The sequence below is a fragment of the Saccostrea echinata genome, unplaced genomic scaffold, assembly GCF_033153115.1.
Source record: "Saccostrea echinata isolate AGI-Se365-2 ecotype Australia unplaced genomic scaffold, CSIRO_AGI_Sech_v1 ptg000064l, whole genome shotgun sequence".
NCBI classification, from domain to species: domain Eukaryota; kingdom Metazoa; phylum Mollusca; class Bivalvia; order Ostreida; family Ostreidae; genus Saccostrea; species Saccostrea echinata.
The window spans coordinates 955,716-972,258 of record NW_026889813.1 but is presented as its reverse complement, the minus strand read 5'-3'; the positions used below and the strand labels follow the sequence as shown (position 1 = coordinate 972,258).

General features: G+C 31.3%; 1 protein-coding gene across 4 annotated transcripts; it reads right to left on the bottom strand.

Annotated features, from left to right (window-relative positions):
* Window positions 1–492: 492 nt before the first annotated feature.
* LOC133175624 (tumor protein D54-like) lies at window positions 493–16,354 on the bottom strand. 4 transcript variants are annotated; one of them, XM_061310739.1, is made up of 8 exons: window positions 16,211–16,354; window positions 11,098–11,204; window positions 10,441–10,589; window positions 9,561–9,620; window positions 6,779–6,838; window positions 4,427–4,528; window positions 4,029–4,089; window positions 493–2,431 (listed from the first exon to the last, which is right to left on the bottom strand). In XM_061310739.1, the coding sequence occupies exons 1-8, from the start codon at window positions 16,254–16,256 to the stop codon at window positions 2,306–2,308; spliced, it is 711 nt and encodes a 236-aa protein (XP_061166723.1). In that variant the 5' UTR covers window positions 16,257–16,354; the 3' UTR covers window positions 493–2,305. The 4 variants fall into 4 exon arrangements, with proteins under 4 accessions (XP_061166723.1, XP_061166725.1, XP_061166724.1 ...); XM_061310741.1 differs by lacking the exon at window positions 6,779–6,838; XM_061310740.1 differs by lacking the exon at window positions 9,561–9,620.
* Between the last annotated feature and the right edge of the window lie 189 nt (window positions 16,355–16,543).

The window sequence follows — 16,543 nt, the reverse complement described above, 5'->3', positions numbered from 1 at the left end:
ATGTAAATCTTGGATTCCCTATTGTGGCCCAGCCCTACCCCCGGGGGTCATGATTTGAACAATTTAGAATCTACACTACCCCAGGATGCTTGCAAATAAGTTTCAGCTTTCCTGGCCCTGTGGTTCTTGAGAAGAAGATTTTTTGATGACCCCACCCAATTTTTGTCTTTTCTTGATTATCTCCCTTTTGAAGGGGGCTTGGCCCTTCATTTTAACAATTTAAACTCCCCTTCACCCAAGGATGTTTTGTACCAAGTTTGGTTAAAATTGGCCCAGTGGTTCTTGAGAAGAAGTTGAAAATGTGAAAAGTTTACAGATGGACGGATGGACATTGGACAGCGGGTGATCAGAAAAGCTCACTTGAGCTAAAAAAGCCATGCCACAACAGTCAGTCTAGACAGTAAAAAGACTGGCATTTAAAAATGCTTACCAATTAAATTCAATAAAAGTAATACACGTGTAACTCTGAACAACAAATTCAAAAATAGCAGATTGTAACTTATTCATAATTTATTTCTCATATGATATAATTTATGACATAAACACAGGAAAGAAATGCATTGCCATTGCAGTAATAGCACTGACAGAAAAGGTATCTAGAAATAGTATTTATATATACAACTGCTTCACACATGTATTCTGCTTTACAAGAAATTGCTGAACAGAAACATTTCTAGTAATACACATTACAGCCATTATGAAATCACATACTCCTCAACTGTTCATGGGTTTTGAGAATACTGTGTACATGCAGTTGTAAGGAAAAGAGAGACAGACAGAAGCATTATGGAAGACGCTGCATGTTTATCCCTTAACCAATGAGAAAAAGGCTGGCTAATGATTACAGAATACACTTACCATTTACTCACCCTTTTTAACTCTCCATTAATTTACTCACCCTTTTTAACTCTCCATTACTATATGCAAATTTCCCCCATACAAATCTCTTGTGTCATATATATATTCATTTTGATATAAATCTAATATAAAGTGCTCTCCATCAAAAGTTTTACAATGTACAACTTTCTAAAGGAATTTCAACCTAAGTGTCTAAACAGAGTTAAAATACAGCATGTGTTTTAAAATGTTGTAATCCAATCTTTATATAAAAATATACCAGTGCATACAAGGAAAAGTGTCAACATTTTTGAATTAATTTTACATGTATGAATAAATTGTTTTTGTTTATTATCACAGCCAAAAAATAAAATCTAATTCCTACAGTATTTTATTTCAGAGCCATCTGATTCTGAATTTACACATATTTATTTGCCTTTTACCTTAAATAAAATATATTTAGTACCGTACCACCCTTTTTTTTATTGACAGTACATCCTACTATATACTCTTAACAACTTAGATATATGAAAATAAGTGCTCCTGTTCTCCCCACTTGGAGTGACTCATATGGCCACTTCCAGAAATTACTGACACTAAAGATTGTTATACCTGGTACATGTCCCGGTATATTGTTTCTTATACTAGTATTTAAAAAAAACACATTGAACAGAAATGTTTAGAAAATTGCATGTTACAATCCTAATGTTTTTATAGTTCTGACAGTGATACATATATTTGAATGTTTGAAATCCAAAATCATTCAATTTATGAAGTCAGCAAGCACCATAAGCAATTTTTATAGGTACATGACTATCTACATTTCTGACACAGTTGTAAATGATTTTTTTATACAAATGATTGGTCCAAATTAACTACCTTGAAGAGATAAACATATATTGCAAACAACATGACTGCCACTGTTTTTGTCTTTGTTTCCCAATGTCCAAAAATTAAATGAACGTGGTTTAAAATCTTAAACAAAATGTTTGGGAAAAAAATGTACACAATAAAATGCAACTTGAAAACTAATGCTTGAAAATGTGACTTTCTATGTAATATATTATGATTCAAAATATGCTACACTGTTCTTCCGTTTCAAAAATAAATGTTATCTCAAAATGAATGCAATAATAAATAAATTAGCAACAATTTTTTAATAACATCACAGACTATGGTATCACTGAATAACTTATGGAAAACTCAATGAATGAGGATGCAAGTGTCTGTGAATTCTTAAAACTTCTTGAAAATATTAAACTAGGCAAAATTTTATTTAACACTTACAAACTTACACAGATATGCACTTTTAAAGCAGCATGATTTTTAACCTATGGCATACATACATGTACAATTTTAATGGACTTTGGTCAGTTAATTTACATGTCATTTCAATCCAGAAGCCACTGTGTTATGAAGCAGTGCAGATGAATTGTGTTGTAACAAGGACATTAAACGACATCTTTCTCTAGAGAGGAACTTTCTCCTCCGGTAAGGATGTTGGCTGGCTTCCATTAGCAGCACTGTTTCCTTCTGAATCTTTCTGAAGAGCACTCTCAAAACTATCTTCAGATTTGCTTCCAGTTACTTTGGCCTATAAAATTCAATTCAGCATTAAGTATTTAGCAGAGACCTGTATACTTATTTGCCCTTTCTATTATACACATATTAATAGTAAATGAAATATTACCTTTTCAATCAATGTACTGTACAAGTTTTGAAATATCCAATTAATTACTGGTATTATAATGTTACATACCCCATAGAATTCCCAGTTATAACAAATAATGGTTGTGCTTCAGGGTTTTTTTTTTGGGGGGGGGGGGGTATAATACAAAATCAAAAGCAACAAGAAAACTGACAAAGTCATCTACGACATTGACAACCTATGACTCAGTAACTCCCAATTTTAAAGGTGATTTTTTTTTCAACTTTCTACAAAGAAAGAGAATATGGAGAAAATTGAAGCATTATCCTATCAAATAGAACTCATGTACAATTCACTCTTAAGCTTGATGATGGCCATTGAAAATGTATGTCACACAATGATCACAAAATTAACGGACGTCTTTATTAAACCTAATCTAGCTGCAGAAAAAATTAAAAGTCTAAATATTCTGTTTCATTGAAGCATGACAGATTTATTTATGGGACTGTGGATGGACACACAGACAGCCTGAGTGTTCAGAGCACTTGGTTTTTGAAGCAGAACCCTTTCCTAATGTGCAAGATAATTCAATATACTGGTAGCAAATAATGACTGTAAAATTCACTGCATGCATTGATAACAATATCACAAAAATACATATGGAATAGATGTTTTCAGTTAAAATGTACTTAAAAGTCATAAATAATGTGCATAATAAAATCTACCGTCTATATATCTTTTTAAAAAAAAATAAAAGTACGTACTTCACAAAACTTCCAATTCAAAAAAATCACAGAATGACCTAAACAAATTCTTTCAAATGATTATCGATAAGGTGCTCTAAACTAAAATCTAACAGAAGATGTGCAAGGTCATTTTGGTGTTAAAACATTTATACTCTGTAAAACACAACATTGACTCAGATTCACTCACAAATCCAATTTTCTCCTTCAAACTCTCTATAGATCTGGATGTCTATATAAATAGATTGTCTATCACCATTACCTTTGGTATCAAGGGCAAATATGTTGAAAACCAACGAAATGGATTTGTAAATAATTGCAACTTTTTTATCTGATTATTACTTAACATGACCAATTTTTATCTCTAAAATTTACTGGATACATTTAACAACTGTTTTCTTTATAAAGTTACTTCATGGCTCATTTTTTGAACTTCATTGCAATTTAATATCAAGGCACAGTACTTCCAAGTACATGATTACACCAGGACATAGAGTAATATGATTGTGTTATACTGTTAAAAGGATGTTTACAAATGATGGTGCATTAACATATTCCAACTTAGCTAACAGTTACTTCTAAATGGATGAATGAGTATGAAAGTTTAAGAAAACATGAAATTACATTAATACCTATAAAATAAATGGGTAAAATGTAAATATTGGAATTCAATGCATCAATTAAGTGAAATAATGAATGAAAATTTGTTAAGTCCATGTTTACATTATATATATATGTACATTAGTAAATATATAGTAAATGATTATTGCACAATTTCAAAGCCTTCCAAATGAACTCACCTTCACATTTGCGTAAGCACCTCCAACTTTTTCTTCCATTGATTTAAAAGTACCAGAATTCCTGCAAATATATTCAATAAACTGTAAACATGAATTCAGAAACTAACCAATAGTTGGATTTTTATGTAAATATGGTACTTAACTCAAAATTTGTTTTAAAACTGATAAATTTCAATTTTCCTATTTTGGAAACAGTAAACCACTACTTAGTAAAAATTGTATCTTTACAAAGTTGTCGACCACTGCTTAGTAAAAATTGTTAAAAGTTGTCGACAAGAAAAAGAATGAAAAAAAAAGGAGAAGAAATAAAACAAGAGAAGAAATAAAACAAAACTTGTATGTTTTCTGATGTTTCATGTTCCTTCAGGGTCTAAATATTCCCGGTCTTTTCTACATACCTAATGTCTCCTATTTTCTTGGACACAGAAGAAGCCACGTTCCTCACCGTCTCATTTGTCTTCTCTGAGGCAGTCTTCATAGCAGAGGAGGTTTTCTGGTATCTACAATGTTAACAAGTAAATATTTCATTTACTACTCAATTTTTTCTTTTGAAGATTTAAATTAAGAGAAATGTCCTTAAATGTAGGTGTAAAGACTGTATATTCTGGAAAATGAATAGAATGTACATAATGTATATGGTATAAACAGTAAATATGAATCAAATGACTCAAAAGCAAGAAAGAATACACAAATTTAAAATGAAATGTGCGTTTTTCATTTTTTGTCCATGTAGCAAACACTGGACTAATATACAAGTACAATGAAATAGTTTAATTCATTAATGTTCCACAAGTAAAGTAATTAAAATATACCATCATTTTCAATAAAATACCGTAATAATCTGGGCACAAAAGGTATACATTCAGTATGTAAATGAGCAGGTATGGAAAGCAAAATTTCATCCATGCCTCATTATTATTTTTTTTTTAATATTCTTAGATAATCAGGATTCTTGGGTTATCTTAAAGAAAATCAAATAATTTGTAAATATGGAATCTAATGATTTTCTTTCATTGGAATTGAAATTGAATTTTTGTACTTGCATTTATTTAAAATGGTTGATACAGTCATACTTGTATGAGTGAAAAAGTACATTAACCATGGCAACTTTGTGTTTAAAAACAAAGACAAAACAAACAAGTCAGAAATCCAATTTTTTTGTAAATGCATTCATTTTCATTTAATTATTTGCTTTTGGAACTCAACATCTGAAGTATTATAACAGACCATGGCAAAAGCTGCAAAAATTTTAAAATCTAATCTGTGAAAGTCAATAATTGCATGGTTAGACATTTAAACATTAATCATGTTAAATGCTTTGTGATTCATGTTTTTAATTCTTCCGCCAAAACTCTACCTTAAGTACCTAATTTCTTGATACAGACATGCATGTATATACAGTTAAGCTTTGGTACCTCAAACATTGATATCTCACATACCATGGATATGTGGAAGTGAGTTGAAAGCTTTAACCACTTATTCTTCATGCATTTTAATCTCAATATCTCAACATCTTGTTTTTTCTCAGCTCCATTGAGTTTGAGATAACCAGGTTTGACTCTATATAAGCAGTTAACAGCTAGGTGTATTTTTATCCAGCTAAGAATAATGATGTACAGGGCTCATGTTCCTTCAGGGTCTCAATTTTCCAGGACTCCATCGAGTTTGAGATAACCAGATTTGACTGTATATAAGCAGTTAACAGCTAGTTGTACTTTTTTTTATCCAGCAAATAATAATGATGTTATAGGTGTACTTATTCAGACTGTACATGTTACCATATAGATACAGATTAAGAAAACAAAAACATAATAAGTCAGAGTTGTTAAATTAATAGAAATCAAGCCCAATATGCTAATTATATAAGGTTGCAGCATCCCATTTATCATGTATTGAATACATGTACATCTTAGCATGAACAAGAGCTGATACATGCCATTTTATCAGCATTGCTTATAAAAAATGATCAATTCCAGTTTACTTTTTACATACAATAAATTGCATAATTGCAAATTATAACAAATTTACGATATAAAGGTTTACCTAAGACTTTAGCAATCTCTGCAAAGCTAATACTATACTAATATTGTTTTTTTTAAAAAAAAAACTGCTTAACAAAATGAAATACGCTGTAGTTGTTAATATTGTTATAGTTAATATAGTTAATACAAACAGCACACAAGTCAAGAATATATATCTACCTAGAGTACACATATAGAGGGGCAGGTTGGGTACTCTACAACAAGCAATCTACCCCGGTACTTATGTTTAAGCAGATGTACATTACATATCGATGGTACCTACTTTGTATAACAATTCAACACACCCCGACACCTTATTTAACAAAATACATATTCAGTGTTTGAGATCCCAAAATGTCTACAACTAACTTGCAAACTTTTAATTACAACTGACAAAACTATTCCTTTCTGATATGTAAAATTGTCCAACAAAGTATGTATAGCCTAACAAGGTGTTTTATCATTTAATACTGGATTCTAAAATACTGAATTTTCATTTCATTTGAATCACAAAAGTAACATTAATGAAAATTCACAGCACCAGTGCAACTCAACTCAAAAAATATCTGAATACACTTTAATCCCACTATTTCAACTGTAAATGGAAAGGTATACATACTAGTTAAATATGAAGCCTGAGTTAAAGAGTATACAACAATTAGTGGTTAATCAGAACTAATGAACAGACAAGCATTACTGAGGAATCATGCCACACTCTGGACTACTCACGCAGTGGAATGTGTTATCTTGTCATTTATATCATGAAGTTTTTCATTTGTTTTCTGATACCTGAAACAATAAAGTCAATCCCCTAAGTATACATGTACTTCCTCTCAAAATAAACCATTCGCTTGGTATTACAAACTTGTAAGATATATTATTTCAATATCTCTGTTATAATATAACTTAAAGTTTATGCCTTCATTGTCACTGAAGTTTTAACATGCTTCTCATTGTTATATTTCAGATCTGCCTAATTTCCCAGCAATTAACCACTCTAGACTAAGGATAATTAAAGTCTGTGTCAGTCTGCATCTTAAAACTTCAATCACACATTAATCAGAATAATTCACCATCACGTCTGACCTTGGCCTTAACCTTTGACCTTGAAATACAGTTAGGATGACAAGCATGACTATAATCTTTATTCTGACGTCTTATACGTTTGACCTCAAGGCACTGACCTTTTATTGGTAAATGAAATGTATTTACCCTAGTTGTGGATCACCTCTTCTGAATATCATCCCTAAAAGCTAAAGAAAACCAGGAAAGGCAATTTCTGATTGATTGTTTCTTGTTTAACTCTGAGTCGGCAGTATTTCAGCCATATTTCCACACTTTCATTAATGCCTTCATCTTTGAGCATGAAATTGGTGTCAATATCCATAAATCTCTTTGATTCTCATTATAACTATCATCATTTACTTCGTGTACTGATACCCTTGGATGCAGTATTTTGAATACTGCATTATATATTGTTGACTTTGACCTTTGCCTCTAAATTGGCATGCGACTTGTAGGAGCATATATTTGTCTTGTTTCTTGGTTTAAATTATGGACAGTTTAGTTTATACCAATCTCAACAATTTTAGTTCATCAACTGGTGAATACTCTGTATTGGGACCAAATCACTTTATGTAGTTTCTAGTTATTAATTTTATCATTTAATTTACAAGTCATTGATATGGTTGAAAATATCATTTTAAAAGAAAATAACTGAAAAGAAAGAAAACCTGTTGACTTTGACAAGACTGTAGCGCTACTGGTCTTGATTACTGTAAAATCACTTATTTTTGTGAGGTTAATTTTTCGACCTTTGTCAGGAAAAAATATTCGTTCATTAGGATTTGATTTTGTGGTTGAAAACGTGTTGTGTTATATTGGAAAATTTTTAACATTTCACGGAGCACATGAATTCGAGCATCTCTTCAAAATGCAAAAATAACAAAAATTAACCCCCCCACGAAAATTAGTGATTTCACAGTATCCCAATGAAATAGTTACCGTATATTAAAAGTAGATGAAACATTTTTCCTTTCAAGTTTGACTTGCCATTGAAATTCCCTTCATCAAAGCAGCTGAAGAAGGGTAGCATATTGATAAACCAGTCTGAGAATATTTTCTGTTTATAATATTTATGATAATAGTAATGTTGTACTCATCTCAGTCAAAAATTACACTTTGCATGAGCATACATGATTATAGGTCAGGCAAAAAATTTAAAAAGATAATCAAATTGAAATAATAGATCTTTCTCATAATAGTGACCAAACTGATACAAAATAAAAGATATTTGATATATTTATCACCATTTGCAGTATATGTCACTCAAAAAAGACAAAAACAGTTGGAGTGGCATCTAAAAAGATTGTCGACAGAAACTAGCAGACTGACAGAGGATCCTTTACCAATGCATATATAAACTGTTCTGGTCTTTGTCCAGTCTCTGTGGAGCTAAAATAACTGATGCAATCATTTAAAGAAGAAACACTCACACATATGTATTAATTAGTATATATATCTAATCATGTAACACAAATGAATGATGCTTATTGAAAGGAAGACTTCAACTGTTACAACTTTGCACTGCTGCCCTCAATGTAAAGGAAACAAAGTCATTCAAGCAGATGCTAATTTTCTCCCAATACAAGCTTAGAAAGAGAGAAAAAAAAAGGAACAAAAACTGAACAAGAGAACTAAAGTCTGTCAGATGCTTAATGAGTATCTGTATTCCCTTAACATAGTTTTTAAAAGTAGGGCTAATATAAATTCTTCCTGATCAAATTTTATGGATAAAAGGAAAAACTTTGTAAAAAGATGTTCAAGCTGATACCTGTATTTAAACTTGTAAAGTTTTGCTGATAAAATGTTTTAAAAATATAAGCTTATTTTAATATTTCATGCATAGACTAAAATGGAATAAAATGTGGAGAAAAAAATCCAATTCCAGAAAATGCCCACACAATTTTTAGAGAATATGTAAGAAAAAGTCTGGGAAAGACCATTCAGCCCCATGTGGAATAGCAGTATTTCATTAGCAGTATTAGCAGCACAGGCTTACAAGGATCATGATATGGGGACTTGGCAGTTGTACATACAGGCAAAAAAGCTGTTAGGATGAAACCAAGTCTGTTGGCATATCACGGACCATAAATGTTCCAAACACTGCAAAGCAGTTACTGTTATGCATGTCCAAACACTGATCCACATGCAAGCACATGTAATATAAACAAGCCTCTTAATTTTTCAGTGGTTTTTGTCTCTCTTTTCAGCTTTGCATTTTCATGTGTTACAAAATCATTGATATTTATTTATTAGTATATATATGTATTGATTTATCGACTCATTAACACTTACGTAACATTAAAGTCTTCCTTAAGCTTTAAACATCTAAATCGTTAGTTTGTAATATCAGGTGAAAATCTCATTTTTGTGCAAAAACTGCCAAACATTTTGATATGCTTAACAAACTTGATTGTATGATTATGCAGTATAAACCACATATTCTTACACTGTAGAGCCTGTTATTTTGGCTTGGAGATTCGTAAGTGATTCATTTGTCTTCTGGAACCTAGGGTACAATAAAAATCAGCTTGAAAACTTGAGGAGCTAAAATATCACACAACAATGGTAATTTTCTTACTATCCATCAATGTGTATGATTATGCTGCTATAAAACTCATTTTTATACTGTTTACCAGGACATAGAGCATCTTTGGTCAATGTGATCCTCAACAAGTTTTTAAACTTTGAATTTCAAATGGAAGGTTTCATGATACATGTACATGTATATATATATATACTGAATTTGAAGTCCCAAGAGGCAAGTAAATATTGCTTTTATGATCAAAGCAAAGAAAAGTACAAAAATATTTCACATGAATTTCATTAATTCCCACAAGATAAAAGGATATGGTTGTGCCAAATGGAGTCATTTTTTGGTTTATATGTCAATTTGTACAGCAGTAAGGCATTCATTCATGACTTAGGCTAGGCAGCATGCATGTATTGTATTTTTATTACAGGTACTGGTTTAATGATCTTATTGTACATTTATTAACAGGTAAGTAGTATACTAATGAATACTAATGAAAAAGTGATTGACTGATTGCATGGCTGATAATGGAAACTTATTTAAACTAAGGATGTCAAAATATGAAAGATAATATATAGTATTTTTCTTATTCAAATACTATTTTAGCTTAGATGTTTGAATTTTTATTTTGAATAAAACATAACCCATCCAATAATGGTTAATCAAATCTAAGTACCACACATCCTATATGTCCCTGAGGTACCCCATTAAGATAAAGTCTAATAATAAATGTAGTGACACATACAAGTATAGCTAATGAGAGACATGTAACATATACCAGTATACAAGTACTTACGTCTCTGACTGCTGGATGGACTTTAACCCCTCTGAGAAGTCGTGCTTCAGCTCCTGGAATGGTGTAATGCCCATCTTTCTCTTTAGTTCTGAGGCATATCTAACTTTGGATCCTAAAACTTGTCTGAGTGTGGTTATCTCCCCTTCAACCTAGAGAACACAAATAAGTCATTCAAGATGATCTTGATGATACTTTAATCAAACAGAGCAAAATAAATTTTACATACTTTGAATTTTCTTAATAGCCATTATTGAATGTTCTTATGTTACTGGCTAAGTTAAATGATAAAATTATTATTATTATCATTTTTAATTGGTTCATACAACTTACTTGCCAGTCTATAAAAATCCAATCTTTTATTGTCAAGGTCAAAGATAAGGGTCATAGGTGGGGTCATAAAGGTAAACTACATATAAACTTTGCCCCAATCATAATTATAACAAATAATTTGTGAATAAGAAAATTGTGAGCAAATTTAAACTAACAAAATGTACATATGTCATTTCAATTTATTTTTTTAACCCTGTAAATTGCCGTTTTTTTTTTTTTTTTTTTTTTTTTAATTTCGGTTACTAGATCATTTGTGTATGTTACAAGTATAGAAAACCCTTTATAAATCAATGACTGTGTAGAGTACAGAGATAACAGGAGGATTACCCGGGCTAGCTCCTCTTTCCACTCCTCCATCTGCCTCTGTTTTTCCTCCTCAGTCATTGGCTCCTCCTTTGCATGAGTAGCCCCCTCCTCCTCAAACAAATGCTCATCTGAAAAAAGATTCTCATCTTTTATATGTCTGCAGATATTTTTTTTGTGTGTGTGTGTACAGAATACTATACAAATCAAGCAAGAACATGTTGTTTCAACTTGTTTGACTTATCAACAAATACATATCATGCAAGATTCTACATATATATTTATCAGAAGATAGAATATTATCTCTTTCACAGTGAAATATACCTGCTTCAGTTAAATCAGATGCATCAACATCTGCATCACACTCTGATAAAAATGTCCCACCAACAATGTCATCCTCTATGTATCCCTCCAGGTCACCATGTGACCCCTCATCATCAGATTGTGACCCCTCCAGGGTCAACTGCAGAAATTTAACATAGTTTGAAGGTTCACTGATTTTCAATTTAAAATCTTCGTCAATTTCCCCATTCTCAATGTTCTGTAACTCCTTACAATTTTTATCTTTCTTCTCTTGTTTCTTTTTCACTTTTGATGAAAACATAATCCACAGAGAGATTTTATATTCCAAACAACAAATACGATGATGATTCCTCAACAGTAAAATTATAGCACCTATGTGTTTTAATAATAACACATCTTCCCCAACACTTAATTCAGTAGGAGTAATTTAATGTTAATGTTTCAAAAATATATATGAATTTACAAATGCACTGCACTGGTATTGATATACATTTTATCAAGTGAAGTGTAAATTAAATGACATGTAGATATATCACTAGATAAATCGTACAATCAGAAATGAAAGCTTTGAACTGATAACCCCTCAAAACTGAATGCACATTATTCACCTATACTCATGATACTGATCCAGGTCGATGATAATTAGTACAAAGTACATATATGCCTATTCTTCTAAGAAAAAACGATAAATTTATTATGAATTTTATCAATATTGTCTGAAAAAGCAGACTGTAAAATTGTTACGTCAGAATATAGTGCAAATCAAATTCTAAAAATCCACTTTAGCTTATTATTAGAAATTTGACTTTCCCATTGATCACTGATATCTGACTAGATGGAAAAAGCCATATTCCTCAAGTATTCATCAAACATGTAGAACTGGAGACACTCCTTTCTTTAACATGACAAGATGAGTTTCAATCAGTTCAATGATTTCCTCATTTACACTTAACTCCTCCACACCAATCAATATTTTACAAGATACTGGATGAAGCCAACCATCATTAAATTCACAACAACCACGGCTAGTCTAATGTCTTGATACATTCATCCAGTTCAGTCAATCTGTCCTCTCCAGAAACATATGGGAGCCCATATAATAACAGATTACAACAAAAAAACTGTCCTGTGACAGCCTTGTCATTAAGTAATGTATACCTGGCCACGTGAACCTATCAATGAGTCACTATTAATTGCTAAGCAAGACTTCACCTGCCTGTCAGACATTATATAATTTGTCCCAGTGAACCCTTTTTCCAGCATATAAATCATCTGAGAGTGATCATTTTAAATCTCATTTTCTCAAGATGTTTGCTTTATTTAGTCTGGTTTGTATAAAAATTTGGACACATTTCTACATTTGTTACGTACATCTTGCCTTTGGCAATTTACATATTTAGCTATTCACCAAGAACATCAAAACTAGACCATGGATACTTTATACACCTTGATTTCACACGTACTGTACATGTTAACATGTACAAGTACACAGATCAATTGATAAACATACATTTGCAGTGTTATCAGCAACAGGAAATATGTAGACCAAAATATATGCCATTAAGAACTAAATAAATAGACCAAGAAACATGGAAGCTAAATAGATGTATTAAATCACCCTGCATACATAAAATCAACAATTATGATAGATCATAAAATTCTGCTACATATATCGATGCCTACACTATTTTTAAAGTCTCACTGTTGCTCAAAGTTTGTTTAATGAACAGAATGTTATAATTTTGTTATTTGTTGTGTTCCTACTAAGGTTAAGGTTGGAATTAAAGATCTGTATAAAATTTGTATAATTTTTATTGCAGTTGAAAATAAAATGCAATAAAAAATCCAGTTAATGGATAAACACATGTCTCAGAGAGGGACATAAAACTGAAAACTCAAAAGTAAAGAACCTGAAATGCAAAAAAATGACCATTTACAATTCAAAGCTGTGAATACATACACTGGTAGTACATATAAATGGGAATTTCACAGGACTTTTTGACCCAAGAACTGCTGAAGAATGATTGATTCACTTCTAATGAAATAGTATTTTGTGAATTTGCTAGTCTCAAAATCATAATTCATAATTTGTATGTTATGTTGTATATACCCGAGTAACACAACTGCCAGATAATATGGTAATATTTGATTGAAATTGTTGCATACTTTTATATATATGGTCATTCTTCATTGAAGTCAAGAATGCCTATGTACAGAATTATTTCTATGATATGATTTGGCAGAACCTTGCATTCTTATGATAAGAGAGTTTGCATGACTGTTAAAGTACAGTATTTATAACTATTTAAATCAAACATTTTCCATCTATTGGATTCCATATTTATGAATTTTTGGTGTTTTTTTTTTTTCTTTTTTTTTTTTGGCAATTCAAATTAGGATGTATTTATCTGCATATGCAACTCAGTTGAAGTAAAATGAAAATTCTCTTTTTTTCCCTTCTGGTTTCAGAGCTTTTTACTTTTTCTATTATTAAATCTAAATCATTACAAGTATATGTACATGTAATTGATAATTGTGCAAAAGTTACTTTTCTGAATCATCTGAATTATAACAGTTCTCATTGAATAATATTGGGGAAGGAGGAATATTTGAGCAAATTAATATGCATGTATTTCATCTCATGGACTAGATTTCTCATTGAATTTAAACCTCTGAATTCCAATAAAATTTTACTAAGGAAATAGAATCACACACAGTAAAATTATATTCATTAATTCAATAACTATAAGCCATATAAAAGCCAAAAAGGTATCCAGGCACCCAAAAATCACTTTTGGGTATAATCATACCACAGAATTTTCAAGCCCATCAAAAAAAAAATCTCTTTTGAATACAATAAAATTACAGAATTTTCAACCCACAAAAAAAAAAAAATCACTTTTGAATACAATGAACCATATATTTTTCAACCCCACAAAAAATCCTGCTCCTACATTGAAATGATCATGACAGACTATGAAATGGTGTTTATTTGCAATGTGTGCTTATGTCCGTTCTAAAAGACGTCATCCCACTGCTCTCCTACAGCAGGTTTTTACACATGTTCATCAAAGCATTAAATGTGACAGATAGGGAGATAATGTAGCAGGCAAGTCCTGGATTAAACTTTAACCCTCTGAACTATATACAAGTCTTCTGATACATGAACTGATGGAATGTCCAGTAACATCAATCTGAGAGATCCATTGTATCAAAAAAAACAACATGTACCTAATGATTATATAATGATTATATTAATTTACCCATGCAGGGTTAACCAGAAGTCTCTGATGAGACTGTAGCTCTACTGGTCTGTACATATAACAAAGGAAAAGTAGCACTTGGATTTGAAACTTTGCAACAAGCAGCAATAAATAGAATAATGTATCTTAATGTAGTCTACTAATGTAGTTGCTACCATGGCAACACTGTTCATTGAAATCAAAAACTGATGCATTAAATTATGTATCTTGGTGTAGTCTACTTGTGTGCCAAGTTATACTGAAATCAGACCAAAACTGTAGGAGGAGTAGCGTTTTAAAGGAATTTCACAGAAATTTCAATTTTTAGTAACCATGGCAACACCGTTCATCGGAATCAAAAACCGATGAAATAAATTATGTATCTTAGTGTAGACTACTTGTGTGCCAAGTTATATAGAAATCAGACCAAAACTGTAGGAGAAATAGCATTTCAAAGGAATTTCACAGAAATTTCTATTTTTAGTAACCATGACAACACCGTTCATCGAAATCAAAAACCGATGCACTAAATTATGTATCTTAGTGTAGTCTACTTGTGTGCCAAGTTATATTGAAATCAGATCAAAACTGTAGGAGAAGTAGCATTTTAAAGGAATTTCACAGAAATTTCTATTTTTAGTAACCATGGCAACACCGTTCATCGAAATCAAAAATCGATGCACTAAATTATGTATCTTAGTGTAGTCTACTTGTGTGCCAAGTTATATTGAAATCAGACCAAAACTGTAGGAGGAGTAGCATTTTGAAAAATTGTTTACAGACAGACGGACAGACAGACAGACAGACAGATGGACGGACGACGGACACCTTACTATCGCATAAGCTCTTCTGGTCTCTGACCAGTAGAGCTAAAAATTAACTTTTATTACCAGGAGCAAACTTACCCAGGGTTCAAAATTAGCAGGAGCAAACTTTAGATAGTGGAAAAAAGATTTACTCACAAAATTGTAAATTCACTAGCAATTTCCAAAAATTATTCAACACTGGTAAATTCAAGCTCAAGGCCAGTGCAAACCCCTCATTCCTTTTAAAGTCATGGATCTCTTTAAAGTAAATACTGAATACACAAATATACCTATGTATCATAGAAGACAAGTACTTTAATAAAATTGATGACTGGATCAGCTGTTGGATACTGATCAAATTATAATCAATATATCATCTGCCAAAAGCATGCCATGGTTAAAATTTTTTTTAACCCTCCAAAACAGCTGGGTCATGAGACAGTATAAAATTGTAATAACTTTTCTTGTTAACCAAAAAACAAGTAGGTAAAAGGAGGTGCACAATCAATGAAATCACAGTGTCATCATCAGGGATCATGTGAGAATGACAGTGCACTCCACTGGAAGGATATTTGTGTCATAATTTTTACAGGCTTTCTTTTTTTAGCCACATACACAAATCATAATATATTCCACCATTCCAATTTATACAACTCTTTAATAAAAACAATTTTAAGACTACCACAAGAGCAAACTTCAAAATGTAAACAAGGGCCACGTTGACGAGGTCAAGGCAAAATCATCAACAAATTAATTCAGCAAAAATGAAGCATATTAAAACGTTACCTTTGTTAAGGTCCACTTGCTTTTCGTCCGTTGGAGAACCTGCCATTTTCTATATTATCCCTTGCTAATGAGTAATGTCTACTTTATGGATCGATCGTTTGCTACAGAAGGAAACTATCTGGTAAAAAACAACTGGGAACGAGTTGTCAAATTAGGAACCAGTCTAATGACGTAGATATAAAAATTGAATTATTTTATTTTTCTTTTAACCCTCATGATAATCTTAAACGATAAAAACAATTAATTCAGAGACTATATATTAAAATTAATTTTTCATAAAATTTTTAAAGTGTCAAAATCTTGTATCATGCAAATGCTTATAGTAATGAGAAA

What these genes read in the sequence shown, in the direction of transcription:
- LOC133175624 (XM_061310739.1), bottom strand. Translation starts at nt 16,256, where the DNA reads ATGGCAGGTTCTCCAACGGACGAAAAGCAAGTGGACCTTAACAAAG. An exon ending in AAGAAAATAGGAGACATTAG is followed by an intron (nt 4,090 to 4,426) that starts GTATGTAGAAAA and finishes ATATATTTGCAG; the next exon opens with GAATTCTGGTACTTTTAAAT. An exon ending in GTGCTTACGCAAATGTGAAG is followed by an intron (nt 2,432 to 4,028) that starts GTGAGTTCATTT and finishes TGAATTTTATAG; the next exon opens with GCCAAAGTAACTGGAAGCAA.